The sequence below is a fragment of the Petromyzon marinus genome, chromosome 60, assembly GCF_048934315.1.
Source record: "Petromyzon marinus isolate PM22_M1 ecotype Great Lakes invasive population chromosome 60, UKy_Petmar_22M1.pri1.0, whole genome shotgun sequence".
Classification (NCBI taxonomy): domain Eukaryota; kingdom Metazoa; phylum Chordata; class Hyperoartia; order Petromyzontiformes; family Petromyzontidae; genus Petromyzon; species Petromyzon marinus.
In genome coordinates, this window is record NC_133726.1 from 8,139,295 (window position 1) to 8,162,614 (window position 23,320).

The window sequence follows — 23,320 nt, forward strand, 5'->3', positions numbered from 1 at the left end:
TACTCAAGGCGCTATGTAAATTACGACAAGACGAGATGGCTGTTACTCTGTCTTCATTCGTGACAATCTGCCAACGTCCCTTCTATTGAAATGTTCTGCCTAGGCTCATTAAACGTCGCAACCACCCGACACGGCCACCTAGTAAGGTTTGTCACGTCAACAAAACGTGTCCAATTAGTTACTAGTTGAGCAGTCACCGGTTGTGTGTTGGGAGAGTAAACCCACCACAACATTTACATATCGAGTACCGTGACGTCTCGCCGGTAATTACAACAACAACAACAACCAGCATCATCAGGTGATGGCCACAGAGTCGCGGATAAATCCTCCTCCTGTTTCGGTCTTCAGTGGAGCGGTAAAATGTGATGTCGTCACCTGTGAGCCAATCAGGTGCGAGGACCAGAGGCATGGGGGGGGGTTAATGTGTTCATATAACTTACAATGGGCATCTGTTATTGGGTTTGGTTATTTACACGCCACTGCTAAGCGGAAGGGCCTCCACCACAGGGAGCTCTCTATAGAGCCGCTATAGGGGGTTCTTGGCCTACTCTTCCACGTGGGCCAGACGTATTAAATGCAGGTGAGAGTACCCGCACTTTACCCCCACCACATGGAACCCGGTCGATCGACTAACTGTGGTGTGCCCATTTCATACCCCTTGGGTGGATGGAGGCACCGGAGGATTCAAGAAACTCGCTTCAACTGAGATCAAATCGGCGACCTCTGGGTCAGTCGCAAGTCCGGCGCGGTAACCGATTCGACCGCGGCAGCGTTCCATGCAGTTAGTGAAGGTGCCATTGCGTAACCAGGCATCAAAAGTGCGTGAATTCAATGCCTTTTGTTATCGTCAAGCGTCTACTCTTTTGTTAATGGCACCACTCTACGGTGTATGGTTTCGACATAGTTGCAACAGTGATTTGTAATAAGAAGTGGCGAGTAGGTGGCTTTGATGTCGGCGTGGAGCTGGCACGATCTGAGATCTGGAGTTCACATACAGGCTGGTGGCATGTACTTGAGGTTAAACCAGGTTCTCAAGGGCAGGGAGTTTATGGTTTCTGTCTATCTGCACACTAAAACAAACAAATCGCATTAACTTTAACTATTCTCTTAATTTGGCTAAACTCCAGCTAGCAAATTAAATATCAGCGTTACTGTCACGCACCGAGCATCACACGGTACTCTTGAGTGACTGCACAGGAGGGATAGAGCTGCCCCCTACTGAGTGAAACAGAGGTCACTTTCAGGGATCTCAGAGGTGGCTCAGTGATATATGCTTCCACGAGCCATTCTTTCTTTAACACGCAACATATACGAATGGGCACTTCCTATCGTGAAAATATACCGACGACAACTTTGAAAATCGATGATTAGCATTGTAATCTCTCTATGACATGGTACTTTAAGAAGACTTTAGCGGTAGCTGGCTGTGGATTCCATGTTACTAACACCACAAAACCTCAAATCTATGTTTGTTGAACTTCTTTTGCACCGTACGTAGCCAACCGTGGTAATCGGAGGGGTGCGGTGGAATGCCAACAAAATTGAACGCAAAAAATCCGTTCCAAATAAATGAGTTTTCAATGTAGATTTCAATGAACATATGCAATTATTGGTTTCAACCGGAGGTTAGAAAGTGTTGAAAATGTCGTTCCGACGGCAATAAATGTCAGTACACGTACATAAATTGGCATGCGTTTTATTAGCACGGGTTGTATTTTGTATAAGAGTAGAAATGATCAGCAAATAGCTAAAGCCACAAACTCCACGCAATCAAAAGGAGATGAATCGTCTAAAAATGGAGCATCGTTTATTAGTTGTTCGCTTATGAAGCCGCCTATTAATATCGCCTGGCACAAATAAAAGCGCGTTGTTTATATATCCCTCGAATTAAGAGATTCAGACATTCCACGTTGGGATCCAACGTCGGTTGATGTTGGCCCAACGTTGAATATCCAAAGTTATACTCCTAGGTAGATTGTTGACTTGCATTAGGCAAAGGGTGAACATTTATTAAAAAAAGAAATGGTTTCACATTTCCACACAGCTCTCTAATTGACATGATAATTACTCCACGCCAGCGGACCCACCTCTCTCTCTGCACCCCCCCTCTCTCTATATTTAAGGCCTCGACACAGGCGTTGGGTCTCTGTGTGTCTATGTTGTGTGTCTCTTTCTGTGTGTCTCTGTGTTGTCTCTCTCTGCTTGTGTGTCTGTCTGTGTGTCTCCGTGTCTGTGTTTTGTCTCTCTATAAGTTCACTAGGTTTGTTCTACACCTGATGACGATTGCTTGTGTTGCAATCGAAACGGCGTATTCTATTATTTAATTTATTTTCTTTCCACATGACTTTACCAAAAGAACCAAAGAGTAATTCCTGCAGTCACGAAAGCTTCAAATCAAGTTTGGTGTCACATATTTCCTCATCTCGCTCGCTGAGAGACATTTAACAGGGAGCATGCTAGACACAGTGGGGTTTTCCCATGACCGTACCGTGTCAACACACGCGGTTTTACCCCGAATTCTTTTGATCAGGAAAATTGAGTTTTCAGGTCCACACGGCGTACAGTCGTTTCAAAAACGGGCGAAAAAAATCCAAATGTTTTTACTTTGTGTTTCTCCCTTGTGATGGGACTTTGTAGGATGAGCTTTAAGATTTATAAGGGCACGGGGTGACCAATAAGGTCTGAATTGGTCTGTAATAAGCTAGGCGCTGATAAAGGGTTGACAGGTATGCATTACGCAGTTTGGCAGAATACGGTGCAGGTTTAGCTAAAGGGGGTTTTCAATCTTCCACGTGGATTGTTGAGCTGATTAAAAGCAAAGTGCGGATGAGGATTCAACAGTTAAGGGGACGTATCTCCCTCTTCTGACAGAAAGCGGTAACTGTTTTTTTTCTATCATTGAACAAAATTTTTTCATCAAGTTTTGTCTGTCTTCAAAGCAAAAATAAGCGTGGATTTTCGATTAACTTTGAAGTGAGGAAGCACGTGGCCATTAACAGAAACGGTGCTGGATTTCGATTGGCTAACTAACCACGAGGTCAATTGCCAAGGCTTGTCAGGCCTATTTACCTGGAGAGGATTAGTTCGACTCTTTTGAGGCAGAGTAGCATCTCCTCAATCTAACCACAGGAGGACGTCTGCTGCCTCTCTCTTTCGGCAAGTGGCTCTTCATTGCAAGGCCCACGCGGGGCCAACCGGTGGCCCCTGGTGGCCTTTAGTGCGGCCCCTGACGTGCGGCCCCCACCACAGTACAAGAATGTGAACCCCCCCTTCCCCATCATCATGATCGTGCTGCTGTCAAACCCCCCAATGGTTTCAAATGTGTGGCGGCACCCTTACACTGACGATGTCTTATCAGCGAAAGTGATACCCCCCCACCACCCTCCTGAAAATTCGTCAAGAGCAGTGACCTTAAGGGATTCACAGATACTGGGCTAAGGCCTGGAATAAGTTGACCAATGCTGTACGGGGCATACTATTGAGGCATTCAAATATGTAGACATGGCAAATTAATTAAAGAAATAGTGCAGCATGTATAATGTAACGAATATATCAGTTGGACTGTAACGTGAGATAAAAGTGTTACTTGAGATATAAGGGTATTGTAGGAATATGCAAGGATCTCTGCTCTTAAGTACAACATGTGAATATAGAGTAGAACAAGTGAATGTAGAGTAATTGTAGGATTAATTTGTTTTTGTTTATAATAGCGCCCTCCTTTCACGTCACATCTCATCTCAACACATTCGACAGGGCAGCCCCAGTAGCAGCTGGCCCTGTTGACACAAGGTGACCCGGTACCTGGCCTGCAAACGGGCATTAGTCTGCCAGTTTGGGGCCGATTGCTTACGTTTAATCCCAATGGAGTAAGTTGCAGATTAGTTTCATGATAAGAAAATGTGGATCTTAAAACTGGCACCCAATGGCCTAGTCTTGTGAATGATGATGTAAGGGGATCTGGAACGTCCACTCCAAAGCTGATGGCGCATATGATGATTCTTATAATTATCTCACCCTCAGTATTAATCAGGGGTGGCCGCTGCATTCGAACCGTGGACATCTGAATGAGGTGGAGAGCGTGCTACCGCTAGGCCATATCACCCCCCCCCGAATGACAAGGGGAGAGAGAGCATTGACGTAACCTTGTCATCGCAGCTGGATCGTGTGGGCAACATTTCATTACCTGTGCACTGGGCCCAGGTAATGAAATGGGGCACCCTGTCCAGTTCCTCCCCTCTTCATGACCTGCCGCCTGAGCGATCCTCTCCTGTGTGGGCCCTGGTGCAGTTGCACTTCCTGCAGAATCGATGGCTACGCCACTGACCCCCTTCGCCCCCTTTGTGGGCCAAATTTGGGATTTGTTTTTTATTTTTGTGGGAGATCTGAAACCGCTGAAAGTAGTGTTCTTAAAATGAACCTTATGGCGGTACCCCGGGGTACCATAGCACCCCGGCTCTCGCATAATGTCCGTGAAGCAGTCACTTTTAGCCTGTTGATGGTCGGCGATGCGGCAATCGACTCATCTCGACGAGCTGACACGATGCACTATTGAAAGTAAAAAATTTCGATAAGGATTTTTTATGCTGATGTTTAGCGTTTCGACGTTGCGGAGAAGCATTGATTTCGGATTGATTGGTACCCCAGTCGCGGAGTGAAGTGCACCCTGGAAAAAAATAGTGTCCCAGAAATAAAATATTCAATTGCCTCGGCTATTTATTATTATTTGGTAATTCTTTAAAACACAAAGTGAAAAGTGAACAACAAGTGAAAATGCCAGACTCGGCAATAATGACTATGGGTCTGGGTTGGGGTGGATACAAATTGTTAGAAGAGAGGACAATCTACTCATCCTGACCATAACTGGATGACCAATCCGGAGTATAAGGGATGGGGTATACGTTCTTTATGGACGATCGAATAGGACTTTAAATCATCTCTGGCAGACCACACATTAACATAAACCTTAGCATTTTCTAATAATGACTGAAAAATTAATGTGCGTGTCGATAGAGCAAAATGAGGCCCTTACATTGAGGAAAGTAACTGGGCACTCTAAATATACGAAACATATCTGTAAAAAGAAAATATTTCATTCTCATGCGCCGATTAGTGCAGCAAAGATGCTGTCAGTAATGGATACATATTGTTTGGGTCTTCCGACTGTGGGCCGTATGAAATTGAGTCGTAAGCAACATTCGGCCCGCCAGTCAGGGAGGTCCCCTGCTCCTACCCTAGCACTAACCTTATGTTTGTCAATATTTTGTAAATAAATTCACTTTAGTTGCTCACGGGGCGCTTTTCAGGTGGCAGATTAACGGTAGTAGATGAGGATGGCGGATTCCAGCAGCTTCTTTGATGCGCTCCATTCCACACCTGTCCCATAGCCGCTCCAGTCGAAGGCACCAAAGTCACCGCATTCCTTCGGGGATTCCTGAGGCACGTAACCGCCACCGCCTACACAGAACTGTACACACAGATATTGGCATTTCCTTGAGTGGGCATGTGCTCGGGCATCACATGAGCGAGAGAGGAGAAAGGCTGATGTGGTTCAGGATGTGGAGCTGACTGGACTTGCCGATGACTGGTACCGGCGGAATCAAGACCGGCCCCTGTGTGTGGAGGAGGCCCATGAGGGACGCTACTGGGCAGTTGGAAACAAGTCGCTTTCCAACAACAATGAAAGCAAAATAGAGGTTTTTGGGTTAGATCGCATATATATAAATGTGTCGTTAAGACCCGCCACCACCCAACACAGCCGATTAGTAAGATTCGTCACGTAAACAGAACGTGCCAATTCGTTACTCGTACAGCACACCGGTGTGTTGGAGAGCCAAGCTACAACATTTACAAATTGAGTACGACGTTTCGCCAGTAATTTCAACTAGCTTCATCAGGCGACAGCCAGATTTGTGGAGATGTCCGCCTGTTTCGTTCCTTATACAGAGGCGTAGATGTGGTGACCACGCAGTTGCGCTCTTGCACAATGTGTGGGGGGAGGGGGTATGCTGAGGCAACGTAAATTATGCATGTGTTCTAGATTTGAAGCTTTGGTGACTGCAAGGATCCATACGCTTTGGTTCTATTCGGTAAAGTGACGTAGGTAAAAAAACAAAAAAAACAAAAAATCACGACGTTTCGGCCACAACACAAGCGGCCTTCATCAGGTGAAGGGACCAGCCTGTCTCGAAGACTGCGCTGGAGTGAAACAGAGCCAAGCTCAGACTGCGACCTTTAAGCTGTGTGAGAGGGATTAAGGTGCCTCGACAAAGGAATTAGCATAAAAAAATAGCATTTGATTGGCGGACTTAGCATGATGAAAGGTGTAGCACGCGGCAGTGCACCTTTAAGCTGTGTGAGAGGGATTAAGGTGCCTTGACAAAGGAATTAGCGTAAAAATTAGCATTTGATTGGCGGACTAATCATGATGAAAGGTGTAGCACAGTGATCGGCACGGGCAGTGCACCAGCCTGTGCTGCGAAAGTTTGGGGTACCACTACTTGAAAAAATATACTGTACCAATGAAAATTAGTTTAATGTTTAGTTCGATTTAGAACATCTTTCCAATGGTTGCTTAATTTGAAACCATCTTCTCGGTTGAAATTGTGTCTGTGTTTGTAGATCTGAATTGCCTCGTGAACAAATCTCTGAAAAAACCTGTGGGTTTGCAAAGAACCTTGGTATCGGAGAAAATTATATCGTGATCACCCACAGCGTTGTAACAGTGATCAGCCACGGCAGAATAATTCGTTCTGCCGTGTTTCAAATCTGATTTGTGCTCGCGAATTCGGTCAAAGACATGTCGCTTCGTCTCCCCAAAATAGCAATCACCGCAGGTACAACTCAATCAAATGCTATTTTTTACGCTAATTCCTTTGTCAAGGCACCTTAATCCCTCTCACACAGCTTAAAGGTGCACTGCCGCATTCTACACCTTTCATCATGCTAAGTCCGCCAATCAAATGCTAATCTCTTTGTCGAGGCACCTTAATCCCTCTCACACAGCTTAAAGGTCGCAGTCTGAGCTTGGCTCTGTTTCACTCCAGCGCAGTCTTCGAGACAGGCTGGTCCCTTCACCTGATGAAGGCCGCTTGTGTTGTGGCCGAAACGTCGTGATTTTTTTTTTTTACCTACGTGACTTTACCGAATAGAACCAACGAGTATGGATCCTTACAGTCACGAAGGCTTCAAATCTAGAATTGATAGCCTCTACGGGGAGAGTTTTCACCTATCTGTTAGAGCTTTTAACAGACAACGGGACAAGAAGTCACAGCTCTTCGAGATGCTGACCTTCCTCAAAAGATGCCGCGACCACAAGGTAATGCCCATCGCCTTAACACTCACTTCTGCTGCTGTGTCCTCACCGAACTCTAAACAGATTCTGTTTAAGGCCAGCCTCGCTTTAATATCAGAGAGGATAAGACTACTCCGTTTTGAACTCGATACTTTAGACAGGGCTCTCCTACAAGCTCATTTAACGTTAACACAAAAAATGTCTCCTTCTGATTGGAACCACGTAGACAACATGACTGCTTCATCTGCCGATTCACTTTCAATCAAATGCAAAGCTAACCTAATTGCTAAATTCAACCACCTATCAAAGAAAAACCCGGTTCCACAGATCACAAAACTAGACGCTAACAAAATTGTTATCAATCAGAGTAGCACCCCGATTTCGGACAATCTTAAAACAGTATTGGCTAAAGGACTAAATTTCGCTGTCACCCCAAAACATATACCGATAGATGATATCATTTCTCAGGTCGATGTAGCCCTCAAAGATATAGGACACATCCAAGCAGAGGTCGCGAGAGCTGAAATAGCTACTATTCTTAAGAATGCTAAGAAACCCGTTAGCAACATCAGCAAAGATGAACGCTCTGAACTCACGAAATTAAAAGAGAGACATGATATAGTCATCCTCTCAGCCGACAAGGGCAATGCCACTATAATTATGGATAAAAACTCATACAACAATAAAATTCAGGACCTTCTCAATTATGGTAGTTACTAAAAAATTAAAAATGACTCTACTAGTAGCCTAACTATGAAAACCAACAAGATCATCACAAGTTCGACCTCCCTAATTGAACCAACTAAACGTCCCTCCCTAAAACCTTCTGCTGCAAGACCCCCTAGATTCTATGGTCTTCCAAAGATTCATAAAGAAGTCACTCCACTACGACCCATCGTATCCACGATCAACTCCCCTACCTATAAGCTAGCACGTTTTCTGTGGGATACCTTGCTACCTTTCACTGGCAAGACCTCCTCAGCAGTACTTAACTCAGCCCAATTGGTTTCTATGGTCAAAGACGTTGTACTGTCCCCTGACGATATCCTTGTCAGCTTCGATGTGGTCTCCTTGTTCACCAAGGTCCCGGTACCTGATACCATTGATATAATTGAAGATTTGGTACAACATGGACTAAACCCCGAGGTACCTACGCTGGTCAGGCACTGTCTCACCAACACTTACTTCACTTGGAATGGTTCCTTCTACAAGCAAAATGAGGGTACTCCCATGGGTCCCCCCTTGTCACCAGTGATAGCCAATGTTTTCATGGAGAAATTTGAATCGGACACCATCCAGACTTCCATCCTCAGACCTTCCATGTGGAAGAGATATGTGGATGACACTTTCGTCATTTGGCCACATGGCCTCCCAGCTCTGAACCTTTTCTTACACCACATCAATTCCAGACATCCCGCCATCAAATTCACCATGGAAGTGGAGAAAAATGGCAAGCTACCATTCTTTGATGTTCTGTTTGAGAGGAGACCTGAAGGCTCATTGGGGCATTCTGTCTACAGGAAACCCACCCACACAGATTCCTACTTGAAGCCTGATTCCCACCACCACCCAGCCCAACAGAATTCTCTCATCAAAACTTTATACCATAGGGCTCATTGCATTTCGGACCAACACCACCTGACCAGTGAATTAAAACATGTACACCTGGCCCTCAAAAGGAATGGATACTCTGACCGTACCATCCGCCAAGCTGTTTTTCCCTCCATACAGAAACAACCACTTGATACTCCGGTCAAAACCATCACACTACCATATATAGCAGGCGTTATGAAAAATATCTCCAAAATTCTAAACAAACACAAGAGCCAGGTCCGGTTCAATACAGTACATAAAATTCGTGATCTGATCCCATCCGTGAAGGATGTCATTCCTGACTTACAGTACCCCGGGGTTTACAAATTGAGTTGTACCTGCGGTGATTGCTATATCGGGGAAACGAAGCGACATGTCTCTGACCGAATTCGCGAGCACAAATCAGATTTGAAACACGGCAGAACGAATTCTTCTGCCGTGGCTGATCACTGTTACAACGCTGTGGGTGATCACGATATAATTTTCTCCGATACCAAGGTTCTTTGCAAACCCACAGGTTTTTATCAGAGATTTGTTCACGAGGCAATTCGGATCTACAAACACAGACACAATTTAAACCGAAAAGATGGTTTCAAATTAAGCAACCATTGGAAAGATGTTCTAAATCGAACTAAACATCAAACTCATTTTCATTGGTACAGTATATTTTTTCAAGTAGTGGTACCCCAAACTTTCGCAGCACAGGCTGGTGCACTGCCGGTGCCGATCACTGTGCTACACCTTTCATCATGATAAGGCCACCAATCAAATGCTAATTTTTACGCTAATTCCTTTGTCAAGGCACCTTAATCCCTCTCACACGGCTTAAAGGTGCACTGCCGCGAGCTACACCTTTCATCATGCTAAGTCCGCCAATCAAATGCTATTTTTTTATATGCTAATTCCTTTGTCGAGGCACCTTAATCCCTCTCACACAGCTTAAAGGTCGCAGTCTGAGCTTGGCTCTGTTTCACTCCAGCGCAGTCTTCGAGACAGGCTGGTCCCTTCACCTGATGAAGGCCGCTTGTGTTGTGGCCGAAACGTCGTGAATTTTTTTTTTACCTACGTGACTTTACCGAATAGAACCAAAGAGTATTATGCGTGTGCATTATGCGAGCCCTTTGAACTTGTCCTTCCTGTCTATTGTGTTTATTAAAATAGCCCTACCAACGGTAATCACTATTGAAGTACGTTGCCCTTCGTAGGCATGCATTTAAATAATTTATTATTTGATGATTCGCTTCCACGCAGCACTAAGACGGTAGCTATCCAAACGGTTAAAGTTATTTTGATTTGAAGGCGTGATGCGAAAGAGAAACGAGCAAAGCATCGGTGGGGAGCACAGGTGGTAAATATTATCAGCCGTCTATCTCGGTCAATTACCCATAATACCTGTGTCTGACTCCTCGCCAGGAAACCTTCAATGCTTAAAAGTGCATTATATTCTGGCACAAGCGCGACGATGACGTCACATCACGTCCCATGCAGACTCGATTCCTTGCAAAAGGTATATATTTGCTGTTTCAACATCTTGAAACGTAATAAAGTATTAAAGCTTTCGTGACTGCATAAAATTACTTATTGTTTTTTTTCGGTAAAGTCACGTATGTAGAAATACAATAAAATTATATTAAAACAAAAAACAATCACGAAGTTTCGATCACAACGCAAGCGATCTTCATCAGGTGTCAAGAACATATCACGGAGGTAAATACAACAGTTGAACACGAAATTTAACACTCTTCTGAAATTCGTGGTCCGCCAGGAAGTGTCTAACTGTGTTGTTGGCCTGACTGGATGTGCTTCACATAATGTTTTTTCAGGTTTGCTGAATTCTCGTCTCTCATCTTTTTGCTGTATTTACCTCCGTGATTTGTTCTTGACACCTGATGAAGATCGCTTGCGTTGTGATCGAAACGTCGTGATTGTTTTTTTTGTTTTTTTTGTTTTAATATAATTTTATTGTATTTCTACATACGTGACTTTACCGAAAAAAACAATGAGTAATCTTGAAACGTGTTTTATTTGCCATAAAGGGTTAAAGCTATTATTATTTTTATACATTGTTACTAGCAAAAAGGTTCCATGATATAGTGTATACTGTATTTGTATGCACTGGTCTGTGCTGCCATCAGTGTAGCAGCGTGCTCGACAGCAAGTATTTGAAGTACTCACATGTTCAGTGTCACAGTTGGAGACGACCTTCAACCCAGAGCAGATGGCAAATGGGGCTCTCTCGTTGTTAAACACTCTGAATTGCACAAACCCTGATGTCGTTCCGCCTGTGGAAATTTGTCTCATTTATTGCATGCATTTATAACGGTCAACTTCACTTCTCATTAACAATGAAGCTTCTGCATTTCTGGAATGCTTAAATGGTCCACACGGCACCGCTCACTTTTCCACAGCTTTAGGATAATGATTGTTACAAAAAATCTCGCTTTTTTCAAGAGTGGGGTGACTGCAGCCATCGTTAAAAAAAGTGTTGGGCACCGTGCCAGTCTCAAGAGAATTGTTGAAGAGGCCAACAACGAAGGGCCCTCAATGCAGAAAAGGTTATCCTACAATCGTCCACAAGGGGTGGGGGGAGGGTGTCAAATTGGGCAACATAGATCGAGGAATCACAGCGATCAGAGAGGTCAGTTGCAAAGTTCCGATTCGCGGGGAACTTCACCAACAAAGTGCCCTCAATCCAGGAGGTTGGGCAGATGAGATGGATTGAGAATTGGTTGGTATAGGCGGAATTTGACTTCTATATTTGTGGGTAGGAGGGGGGGAATAGGGGTTTGCTTTGTCCCTCGCATTAGGAATCACGGATGCATAAAATACCTTTATTTTTTATCGTAATTGTAAACTACTAAAAATAAATTAATTAAGGTGTTCAGTTTAGGAGCTTGTGTACAAGATATTTGGAACAGATAGTGAATTCATAGAAGATGTTTAGGTTAGATCGCGTAAGTATAACTTTGAAACCTTTGGAAACCTCATTTGACAGTAACAATATATGATTATAGGTTTTTATCTCTTTCATCTGGCAACAAAACTAACACCTTTTTTACAAGGAGCCATGTTTACATTGACCATAATACCTGCAGTCGGAACGCAAACAAAAGACAACAACTCTGATAATGTATGCACTGTCCTTGAAATTGATTGGTCCACACCCAAGACAGCTTTCTTTAGAGCCTCGTCTCACAAGGTGTCAGTTTTGTTGCCAGATAAAATGGTAAAAAACAATTATCATATTTTGTCACTGGCAAATGAGGTTTCCAATGGTGTAAATGCTTAACCCGAGCTCTCATAATCTGATGGTGCATTGTCTTTGAGTTGTGCGCCTTTTGGCGTCTTCTGGTCCAACACCATGTGAGACGAGGCTCTAAAGAAAGCTGTCTTCGGTGTGGACCAATCAATTTCAAGGACAGTGCAAACATTATCAGAGCTGTTGTTTTTTGTTTGCGTTCCGACCGCAGGTATTGTGGTCAATGTAAACATGGCTCCTTGTAAAAAAGGTGTCAGGTTTGTTGCCAGATGAAAGGGTAAAACACCAATTATCAAGTATAACTTTGTCATAACCCTCCACCACCAGACACAGCCAGTAAGGTTTGTCACGTAAACAACGCGTCATTTAGTTACTACTACAGACCACCGGTGTGTTGGAGGGTAAATCCACAACATTTACAATTTGAGTAGAACAACGTTTCGCTGATAGTTACATCCAGCATCATCGGTCTATTTGCCTGAATAGTGAAGCAATCCACCTGCTTCCGGTCTTAAATAGTGCAGCAGGACGACGTCATCACTGAACCCATGAGGTGCAGAGATCAGAGGGGGAGGAGTCGGTATTGTAACTATATAATAGATTAGTCATCTGAATTTAGATTTCCATTATCACCCGCACATAAATCCTCTCTCATCAAGACACTCATACATCGGGCCAAAACAGAGTCAGATGGTGAAAGTCTGAGAAGAGAGATTAATCATGTTAAAGAAGCGCTACAATTAAATGGCTACAATTATGCTCAAATTAACAGAGCATTGAATGCCAAACCAAGATCGAACAGCAATACTGCTGAAAGCGATCAAAATTAAATTACCATATTGCAGGAGTAACCGACAAATTAGCTGGAGTTTTGGAAAAACTAAAAATCTGAGTAAGATTTGGCATGGTACACAACATTCTAAAACTATTATATTGTACTAGAGATGAATTGCCTATTTCTTGGGTCTTTCGTTACAGTCACGTAGACATGTTCAAAGAAAATAACAAAAATAACAAAAAAAACTATGACGTTTCGATCGCAACACAAGGAATCGTCATCAGGACAAAAAAAAAATTTCATATAAAAAATTATCAGGAGAAAAAATACTTTTTTCTCGTGATGACGATTGTTTGTGTTGCGATCGAAACGTCGTAGTTTTTGTTATTTTCTTTGAACCTATCTACGTCACTTTACTGAAAGACCCAAGAATATTAATTCCTGCAGTTACGAAAGTTTTAAGTCAAGATGAATTGCCTACGTTATCAACAATCCGCAAAGCTGTCTCCTCAGCCATGCAGAGACAACTTTCTGAGGATACAACCAAAACCATCACTTTACCGTACATAGCACGGGTTCATAATAAAGGTTTTGGGTTAGATCGCGTTATTTATAAATGTGTCGTAACCCTCACTACCCGACATGGCCAATCAGCAAAAAAGTGTCACGTTGACAAAAGACAAATAGTTCACTACTTTAGCTCACCGGTGCGTTGAAGAGTGAATCCACAACATTTACAGTTTTAGTAGTACGACGTTTCACTAGTAATTACATCCAGCATCATCGGGCAATTCGCCAGAATGGTAAAGCTCTTACTTGCTCACGGTCTTAAATAGAGCAGCAGGGTGACGTCATCATTTAACTCGTTCAGGTGCAGTGATTTGAGGCAGGGGGGGGGGGATATTACAATTATATAATCGATTGGAAATCAGTCAATGGTTATTATTAGTAATGAGTTGTAGATTAGTAATTAGTTGTAATGTGTGTTATTGTGATTATATGCTACGTTAGTAATCCGTTAATTCGTATGTTTCCCGTATAAGGAATTGTAATATGCATTCTCTTTGGTTTTATTTGGTAAAGTCACGTAGATAAAATAAAACAAAATAAAAGAAAATAATTAAATCATGACGTTTTGGAGGCAACACAAGCTTCCGTCTTCAGGTGGAAAAGTCAACGCAGAATGTCTGTGTTAGGAGCACAGTTCAGAGACGACCTTGGATTATATACAGGTTAAGGGAGGGGGAGGAGTCAGTAAGGGGGCGTGGGTGGGTGGGAGGGCTGGGCTAAGCAGCTTTTTGATAGAATGCTGCGGGTAACACCCACTTCTCAAAGCTCACATCAAAGGGCTCCCCGATGTGGGCTCACAACATTATTTAATAATACGCTTCCAAGCCGCACTAAGCCTGTAGCTGTCAGAGCGATTAAAGTTATTTCTCTCGATTTCAATGGATTCTCTAATTAGTCTTTGCCAGTAATAATTAGTTTTACACAACACTTCAACGTTATTAAAATCAATTGAGTGTCCTTGTTGACAAGCATGTTCTGCCACTGCCGACAGTTGTGGTTGAGATAATTTAATATTTCTTTGGTGTTCTTTTAATCTTATGCTGATGTCACGTCCCGTCTGTCCCGGGGGTTACCAAAAAGATTTCCAAAATCTTAAACAAACACAAGATCGTTTCAAAACGGTACACAAAATTTAATCCCATCTGTAAATGATGTGATTCCTGGTGTCTACAAACTGAATTGTGGTTGTGGCAGCAGTTACATTGGGGAAACGAAACGACATGCCTTGGACCGTGTTCGTGAACACAAGGCAGATCTGAAACACGGTGGGACCAATACCTCTGCCATTGCCGATCATTGTTTTAACTCTGTGGGCTCGCATAAAATGTATTTTTACAAGACGGAGGTACTCTGCAAACCTATCGGCTACCTTCAGAGATTTGTTCATGAAGCCATCCAGATATATAAACACAGAAATAAATTCAACAAAGGGGATGGGTACAAACTGAGCAATCATTGGAAGGACGCTATTAACCAGGTAAAATCTTAATGAACTGTGATGTTTCCATCCTACCTGCCTATGTCAGCTGTTATTTCCGACTCTCTGTGTGTGTCTCTCTCTCTATGCCTCTCTCTTAGATCTCTCATGCATTGCACTCTCACACCTTTGGATTGAACTCTCATGCTCACATGTCTTTTGGATTGCACTCTCATGCTCACATGTCTTTTAGATTGCACTCTCATGCTCACATGTCTTTTGGATTGCACTCTCATGCTCATGTCTTTTGGATTGCACTCTCATGCTCACATGTCCTTTGGATCACACTTTCATGCTCACGTCTTTTGGATTGCACTCTCATGCTCACATGCCCTTTGGATTGCACCCGTTGGGTTGCACTCCCTCGTCGAGAAGGCCGCTCTCCTCCAATCTTACAGTTACATGCTAATTTCTCACATTCACATCACTAGCCCCGGCCACTTTATAACCCTTGGGCTACACCCATTTCAAACCTTTTAAAAGTCTGCCTCAGCAGCAGAACATGCTTTCTCACCTGATGACAGACGCTTGTGTTGCGCCCAAAACATCTTGATTTATTTTATTTTATACCTACGTGACTTTACCGAAAGATCCAAGAATATGAATCCCTGCAGTCACAAAAGCTTTAAATCAAAATATATTAACGTAGTTTATTTTAGTTTTTTTATCGGTTCACTGTATGGTAGTCAATATATAGTCAGTGTATACCAAGTTACTTAATTTTAATAGCTCAGCTTATTGGAGAGTATATTGAGTACATTGATTATATTGATATAGTCTATATATAGTTTTTTCACATCGGTTTATTGTATGGTAGTAGAGGTAGTTGCAGTTCTTTAGCGTCAATATACTAAATGCCTATGTTGATATGTAAACTCCTTTGTCAAGGCGCTCTGCTCCTCTCATCCAGCTTAAAATACGCTGCCAAGCTTAGCAGTGTTCATTAGGATGCTGTTTTTCCGACAGCTCTGTTCTTCACCTGAGGACGGCTGTTTGTGTTATAGCCGAAACGTCGTGATAATTTTATTTTATTATGTTTTATTATTATTTTATTATTTACCTTCTACGTGACTTTACTGAAATAACCAAGAATATGAATAAGATAATATGGCCTACCAAAAATCATAAAGAAGGTACACCCCTTCTTCCCATCGTCTCCAACATTGGCTCACCCACCTACAAACTGGCCCGATATCTGCCTAAGACCTTGCAGCCATTCACTGGTAAAACCACCTCTTCGGTACTGAACTCGGCTCACCTAGTATCATCAATTAAAGACATCTCACTGTCCCCAGGTGATTTGCTCGTGAGTTTCGATGTAGTTTCTTTGCTCACCAAAGTTCCTGTGCCCGATACTATTGCAATCATTGAAGATTTGGTCCAACAAAAATTGAATTCTGATGTACCGGTGCTGGTGAGATGCTGCCTCACCAATGCATACTTCACCTGGAATAGAAAATTCTATAAACAAACTGAAGGTACCCCAATTGGTTCTCCCTTATCTCCAGTTGTAGCCAATATTTTCATGGAAAATTTTGAGATGGACGCCATCCAGACATCCACTCTACGCCCGTCCTTGTGGTAGAGGTACGTGGATGACACGTTTGTCATCTGGCCACATGGCCGACCGGCTCTGAACCAATTCCTCAACCACATCAATTCCATACACTCAACCATCAAATTCACCATGGAGGTATAAAAGGATGGCATGCTACCTTTATCGAATGTCCTAATCAAAAAGAGACCAGATGGCTCAATGAGCCATTCTGTCTGCAGGAAAGTAACCCATACTGACGCCTACCTAAAACCTGTTTCCCACCGCCATCCATCCCAGAATAATTCCCTCATCAAAACGCTACACCATAGAGCTCAATGTATCTCCGACCATGAACACCTATCCAGTGAACTCAAACACGTACACCAAGCTCTCAAGGCGAATGGATATCCTGACTACACAATCTGCAAAGCCATCACCCCAACCGTTATGAAGGAGCCATCTGACGATCCAATCAAAACCATCACCTGGCCATACATAGCAGGGGTAACCAAAATATTTCCCAAATCATGAATAAACACAAGATCCAGGTCCGATTTAACACAGTACATAGAATTCGTGATCTGATCCCATCTGGGAAGGACATGATTCCTGGCATGCAATATCCCCGAGTCTACAAACTAAGCTGTATTTGCGGCAGCCTTTACATTGGGGAGACTAAGCGATATATCTCGGACCGTGTTCGTGAGCATAATGAAGATTTGAAAGACGGTAGGACCAATTCTTCTGCCGTGGCTGATCATTATTTTAATACGGCTGGCTCACACGAAATTTATTTTTCTAAGACAATAGTACTTTGCAAACGTTCATGAAACCATCCATATATACAGACACAATTTCAACCGAGAGGATTTTTATAAACCCAAAAATAATTGGAAATATGTCATCAACCACTTTGGGTCATGACTTGATTTTTTGTTTTCTTGTCAACCTCCGCCGTCAGCAGGGTGGGTGTGTGGAGCGAGGTGCAATGATTGCCTTGCGGCCCTTTGATTGGTGTAGACCCACTGCCGGTATCGTTGTTTTCTCCAACATTAACATTAGCTGCCCCACCCATGCTGCTGACACACTTGGGCTACGCCCATCTCTCAGCCTTTATAAACAGTTTGCCTTTAGAGGCTAACCCCCCTTTTCCTGATGACAACCGCTTGTGTTGCGATCGAAACGTCTTGGTTTTTGTTTTAATTTTTTATTTTATTTTTATTACTGAAAGAACCAACAATAAGTCTACATTAAAGACTGCCAGTACGCTCACTCTGGTTAATAACCAGGCTACAGTCTACATTATAGACTGCCAGTGCACTCACCGACGTTAAGAACCAGGCTACAGTCTACATTAGTTGTTCTTATTATTTTTATTTCAAATTTATTATTTATTTTTATCAGTTTCTTTTTTATTATTATTTTTCAATCTATGTCACTTTACCGAAAGAACCAAAGAATATGAATTCCTGCAGACACGAAAGTTTTAAGTCAAAAATCTGTTAATCATACCGCATTGCAGATAAAGTACCAGTATAAGCAATACTTACTCAAACAGTTAGGGCAGCTGAGAGAATTGACGACTGCGTCACTTCCATAGTCATAAACAATGGGGTAGGCAGGCCCGTTATTGGTGGGACAGCTTCCGGAATTGTACGTTAATGGGAAGAAATTCTGCAAACAAAAGGAGAACCATCAATCAATATTTACCTGAAAACAACAGAACAATGTTACGCCACTTAAAATGTGTTTATTCATGTGTACGCTCCCATTAAGATCACCCATATCATGTATGCGTTTTCCTTTTCGTCAAATCATTGCTAGATTAAGGTCTACCAACACCTTTGTGGGTCATCGGGGTACGTGGCCATACATCAGCACATTGGACAAGTGCAGATTGGTGGAGGTAGGGAGCATACATGTGGAGGCATAGACATACATAGGGACATATATCGCTCCACTGTCCATTGCTATCCACTGTAAAGGCCTGACGGCGCGATAACAACCTGTACCTCCTGGTCAATGGGCATTAATTTCCACCAGAGTTATCTGGGGCTGAGCTCCAGAAATATATCCATTAAATTAAACCTTGCAGGTCAATTATTAAATCACTATGCAAGATCTATCCTGATTAGCTTCTGAGATCTGAAAAGTTTAGGGCCTTCAAGGTGGTTTGGCCAAAAGGCATATAACACCCCAGTACAATTTTGATATAAGGTTATCAACCTCATGAGTCACAAGTCAGACAAAGGACTCTACCTTGAAAAAGGAATAAAAGCTTCCTCCAAAGGCAGCCAGAAACTTCGACTCCGTGTGGTAGCGAAAGAGCGATGATGTCTTCCACGCAGGTAAAGGAGTCCCGTTAGGAACATGCCACACTGCTATGTCATTTGCCTCCAGATCGTAATATCCCGGGTTCTGAATAAATAAAACACACACGCAGCACAACTACAATAAACAACTTAACAAAGCGGACATGCGTATTTACGAATGAACATTTTCTTCGCCTGTTTCAGCACCTTCACTTAAAATAATCAAGCAATATCATATATATGTGTCTATGTTAGCAGACCTTCAAAGCAATTGTTTTATCTTTTGTATTATTTCCTCCTACATATCATTTGGGAGATCCACAGCGTGATGGATGGACACAAATTTTATGTACGTTTAAGCTACCTGCTTCTACATTTATCTCTGGTTCCTTCCTAAAAGTTGTTGGGTTCAAAGTTTCGCTTCTACAAAGTAATTGCAGCACCACATCTATTACCATCCTTAAGGGAAAGAACACTGATCCGACCTCTAACCCCCAAGAACGGGTTTGCAGGTTTGAGCATTTCTGTCAGGTCTTGGAGGGAAACCCCTTCAACTCAAATAACATCATGGGACAAGGTGGGGTTGACACTGCTAGGGCCACAGTGCCTCAACTATTGGAGGAAGTAGCTGCTCCCCATGAGTCGTTGGGTGTCGTGCCATCTATTAAGGAAGTGCAAAGGATGATCTGGAGCTTGAGACCAGGTAAAGCACCAGGTAGAGATTGCTTCTCAAGCGAACTGCTGAGGGAGGACGGTGATTGTGTGCAGACATACCCTATGTTACATCATTACAACCATCTGGTCCACATGACAGGTTTCGCAGGATTGTAAGGATTCCATGGTGGTGCTCATTTTTAAAAGGGGGACCACACTGATTGCAACTACCAGGGCATCTTCCTCCTCGGTGTGCCGGAAAAGATCCTGGCAAGTATTGTCAAACACCGCCTTGCCAGACATGCTGAGGAGAGGCTTCTCGATAGGAGCAGTCGTGCACAGACACCATTTTCTCTGTCCGTTTGCTACAGCAGAGGTGTATGGAATTTCAACACGACCTACATATCTGTTTTATTGACCTAGTCAAGACCTATGGCACCATCAATAGGCCGGGCTCTTCATGCTTTCTGAGTCCAAGACCCTCTGCTCACAATCATCACGGACCTTTATGATGGTGAGCAGGCCCCTGGTAAAGCTGTGTGACAATGAGTTGGAGCCAATTTCTGTTTCACTTTGGCGTGGGACAGGGATACTCTTTAGCCCCTACACGATTTAACATCTTTTGACCACGTAGCTCAATAAACTTTCGATGGATGTACAACTTGAGTTTCCATCTGGGATAGATAACATGGGAGGTGGAGTCAAGGGATGGCTCCCTATTGGTCAACTGTGTTACATATGCAGATGATTTACTAAATTCTGCCCACTCTGAGAAGGATTTGAAAACAATCCCTCCTGCTGAACTAAGCGATGGGGCCTTATTATCAGCCCCACAAAAACAAAGCCACCTGCCTGGCAGCAAGGTCTTGGTCAAAATTAGTTAGGCGGCATTATATTTACATTGGTTGCATAACGTTTCATGGAAGCTACCTAGTTTGTCACTCAACACAAAATTTCAGTTCTTGACCGGTCATGCCCTTCCTTCTCTATGCTTGCGAAACATGAACCCCCCCTAATCTAACATCTATGCTGGTTAGAAACATTTAAAACTGGCCTGCAAATGATCCATCCTGGGTTTAACCAGGCTGGATTGTGTGAGTAGCTAACAAATCCTTGAAAGATCTGGACACAGTCCCTATCTGAGCTTCTCCGGTGGGCAAGGATGCGTTGGCTGTGTCAAGTAGCCCGCATGCTCATGCCGCTGCATTTGTACGAATCCAAATGGTCGAAGTGCCATTTGAGTAAACGACAAACCTTGTAGTCGTCATCAGTCGCCGACTCGGGCACACCAAATGTGTTGAGGTTGGCCCAGTTTTTATCCCCGTCTATGAATGGAACTGCAGAATTGCTGCCCTGCTGACTGGTCCAGCGGTCTCCCGTGGTACACTTGGCCGCGATGTTGTTCTCGTGGACGCTGGCGACCAGGGTCCAGCCTCCTCCGTTGGTGTTCATATCGCAGAACGCCTGGTAGGACTGCCCGCTCTTCGTTTGCAGCGAGTATAGCCCATCTTTCGTGAGCAAAGGTAACAGATTCAACAAATGAGTTGTGTGGATGTAGACCAAACGTGGGTTTCTCAGTGTGCTATCTTTCCATTGAAAGAACACGTGTGATACCCAAACCAATTATGTAGGTAAATATATATTTTGGTACAGTGTGCAGTGCTGTGAGGTTGAAAGAGGGGGCAACTGCAGTGGCATGGGTCAATTAGTTACTCGGAGATGGTGGCTGGGTCACGTGGCATGCATGTGTTTTGTTACTGGGTTAAAGGGGGTGCATCACGTGGTAGGAATCATGGGCATGGTTTGGTGGTACCACAGCTATGAACAGACCCCACCGACATCCCCTAGCGTGCCCTGCCATCCACCAACATCCCAGATGAGGGATCGGGGATCCAAGGGAGGGCTGAGGAAGTAGGGGACGAGCGGCAGGAAGTGGGAGGACGTGCAAATGACAAATTATTACTATGAATAAACTTTTAGAACTAAAACTTTTTGTATTTTACCAGGAGAGGCCTACTGAGCTATACAAGCAGTCCTCCAATTACGAATTCCCGACTTATGAATACCCATACTTACTAACCAGTTTCCATTAAATATTTAAAAACATTGACTTAAAACGCAAACTCGCAATTGCAAACTAAGCCACGGCACTATTTTGTTCAGAGAAGCCTCGGCAAGATGCGGGCAGCCAAAGAGTCGCAAGGGGGCAGCCAAAGAGTCGCAAGGGGGGCAGCCAAAGAGTCGCAAGGGGGTAGCTAAAGAGTCTCAAGGGGGGCAGCCAAAGTGTCGCAAGAGGGGCAGCCAAAGAGTCACCAGGGGGGAAGCCAAAGAGTCGCAAGGGGGCAGCCAAAGAGTCTCAAGGGGGCAGCCAAAGAGTCGCAAAGGGTGGAAGCGAAAGAGTCTCAAGGGGGCAGCTAAAGAGCCTCAAGGGGGCAGCCAAAGAGTCGCAAGGGGGCAGCCAAAGAGTCGCAAAGGGGGCAGCCAAAGAGTCGCAAGGGGGCAGCCAAAGAGCCTCAAGGGGAAGCCAAAGAGTCGCAAGGGGTGCAGCCAAAGAGCCTCAAGGGGGCAGCCAAAGAGTCGCAGGTTGCCGACCCCTGGGCTAAAATGTCAGAGTCGGATCCCCGATATCGGTGTCAGCTGAATTAGGGGTAGATCTCATTTAAATTAGAAGACAGCGTTGTGTGAAGCATCTAGCCTCACCTCTCTCTGTTTTTGTCTTCTGTTTGATTTCAAGGCATGAGTGTGGCGGCTCCTCGGACCATTTTTTTGGTGGAATCCCACTGCAATCCTCTGCTGAGAAGCACACTGCTGTCCTCACAACAACGGCACCTGTAAGCACAAGGCATTAGCATCACCCAGATTAAAACCCCACAAGCAAAGCGCAGCATGATTCTTTTGGCGATCCCAACTCGGTGGTTTAACTCTCAGACTTCATTGTTGTTTCATATCTGATTATTTTAGGGGTTGAACAAATTGAACTTCATTCAACTTTGTTGTCCTTTCCCCACACCTCTGATTCGCACGGTTGCATACGCACGTTTCAAAATAATTTTAACATTCATGTGCATGTTACTGTGTAACCGGGTAAAAAGAGTCTCAAGGGAGTCAAATTTCGTACTTGCAAATTGTATCGATTATATAAATTAGTAAACTTTTATAAAAAGGAACTCACATAAAAGTGTCGTGGAAATGCTCAGAAACAGCGGCAATTTGAAGAGCCCCATGGATAAGCAGCGATACCACGCAACTCTCTCTAACTCTACAGCGATCAGAAGCCTGTAAATACAATAAAAACAAACCGCTGCAGGTAACAAAAGCCCCAACGCAACTTGTGAAGATTTACTGTGAGCACTAGAGTGAGAACAGAATCGGTTATTAGTTTAAGACACCAGCCTTGCAGACTACAGCAGGAGTGGTCAGCTCTGTGAGCGTTGGACAGACACTTATAGTTTAATGCCTGCTTACAGCAACCAATCAGGGAAGTGTATTGTGGCAGGAAATAAGGGATATGGAAATATTTTCAGGGTCAGCCAAGTTGAATATCCCATGCTACTCATAACAATGTCCTCATCTACAAATAATAAATTAACATAAAAACACACAAAGCTGACATCTATATTATGCAAATCCACTTTACAATGATCATTCACTCTTAGAATGCTTATGTTTTAAGTACAGCTTTACCATTATTTAACGGTTGATTACATACATATTTATAATCAATTAAATTTCGTCGAACCCCCAAACAAAACACAAGTGGAATATACGTTGGGAGAATTGACGACAGTGAGAGGAACAAAATGAACTGTTGTGTGGGGATCGAGGGAAGGCACATGATGATAAAGACGC

The 23,320-nt window shown here is 43.5% G+C and overlaps 1 protein-coding gene across 1 annotated transcript; it reads right to left on the bottom strand.

Annotated features, from left to right (window-relative positions):
- Window positions 1-1,680: 1,680 nt before the first annotated feature.
- On the bottom strand, window positions 1,681-22,929 carry LOC142905992 (intelectin-1b-like). The gene is made up of 7 exons (XM_076053331.1): window positions 22,644-22,929; window positions 22,172-22,300; window positions 20,726-20,979; window positions 18,765-18,923; window positions 18,056-18,179; window positions 11,060-11,166; window positions 1,681-5,464 (listed from the first exon to the last, which is right to left on the bottom strand). The coding sequence occupies exons 1-7, from the start codon at window positions 22,693-22,695 to the stop codon at window positions 5,312-5,314; spliced, it is 978 nt and encodes a 325-aa protein (XP_075909446.1). The 5' UTR covers window positions 22,696-22,929; the 3' UTR covers window positions 1,681-5,311.
- Between the last annotated feature and the right edge of the window lie 391 nt (window positions 22,930-23,320).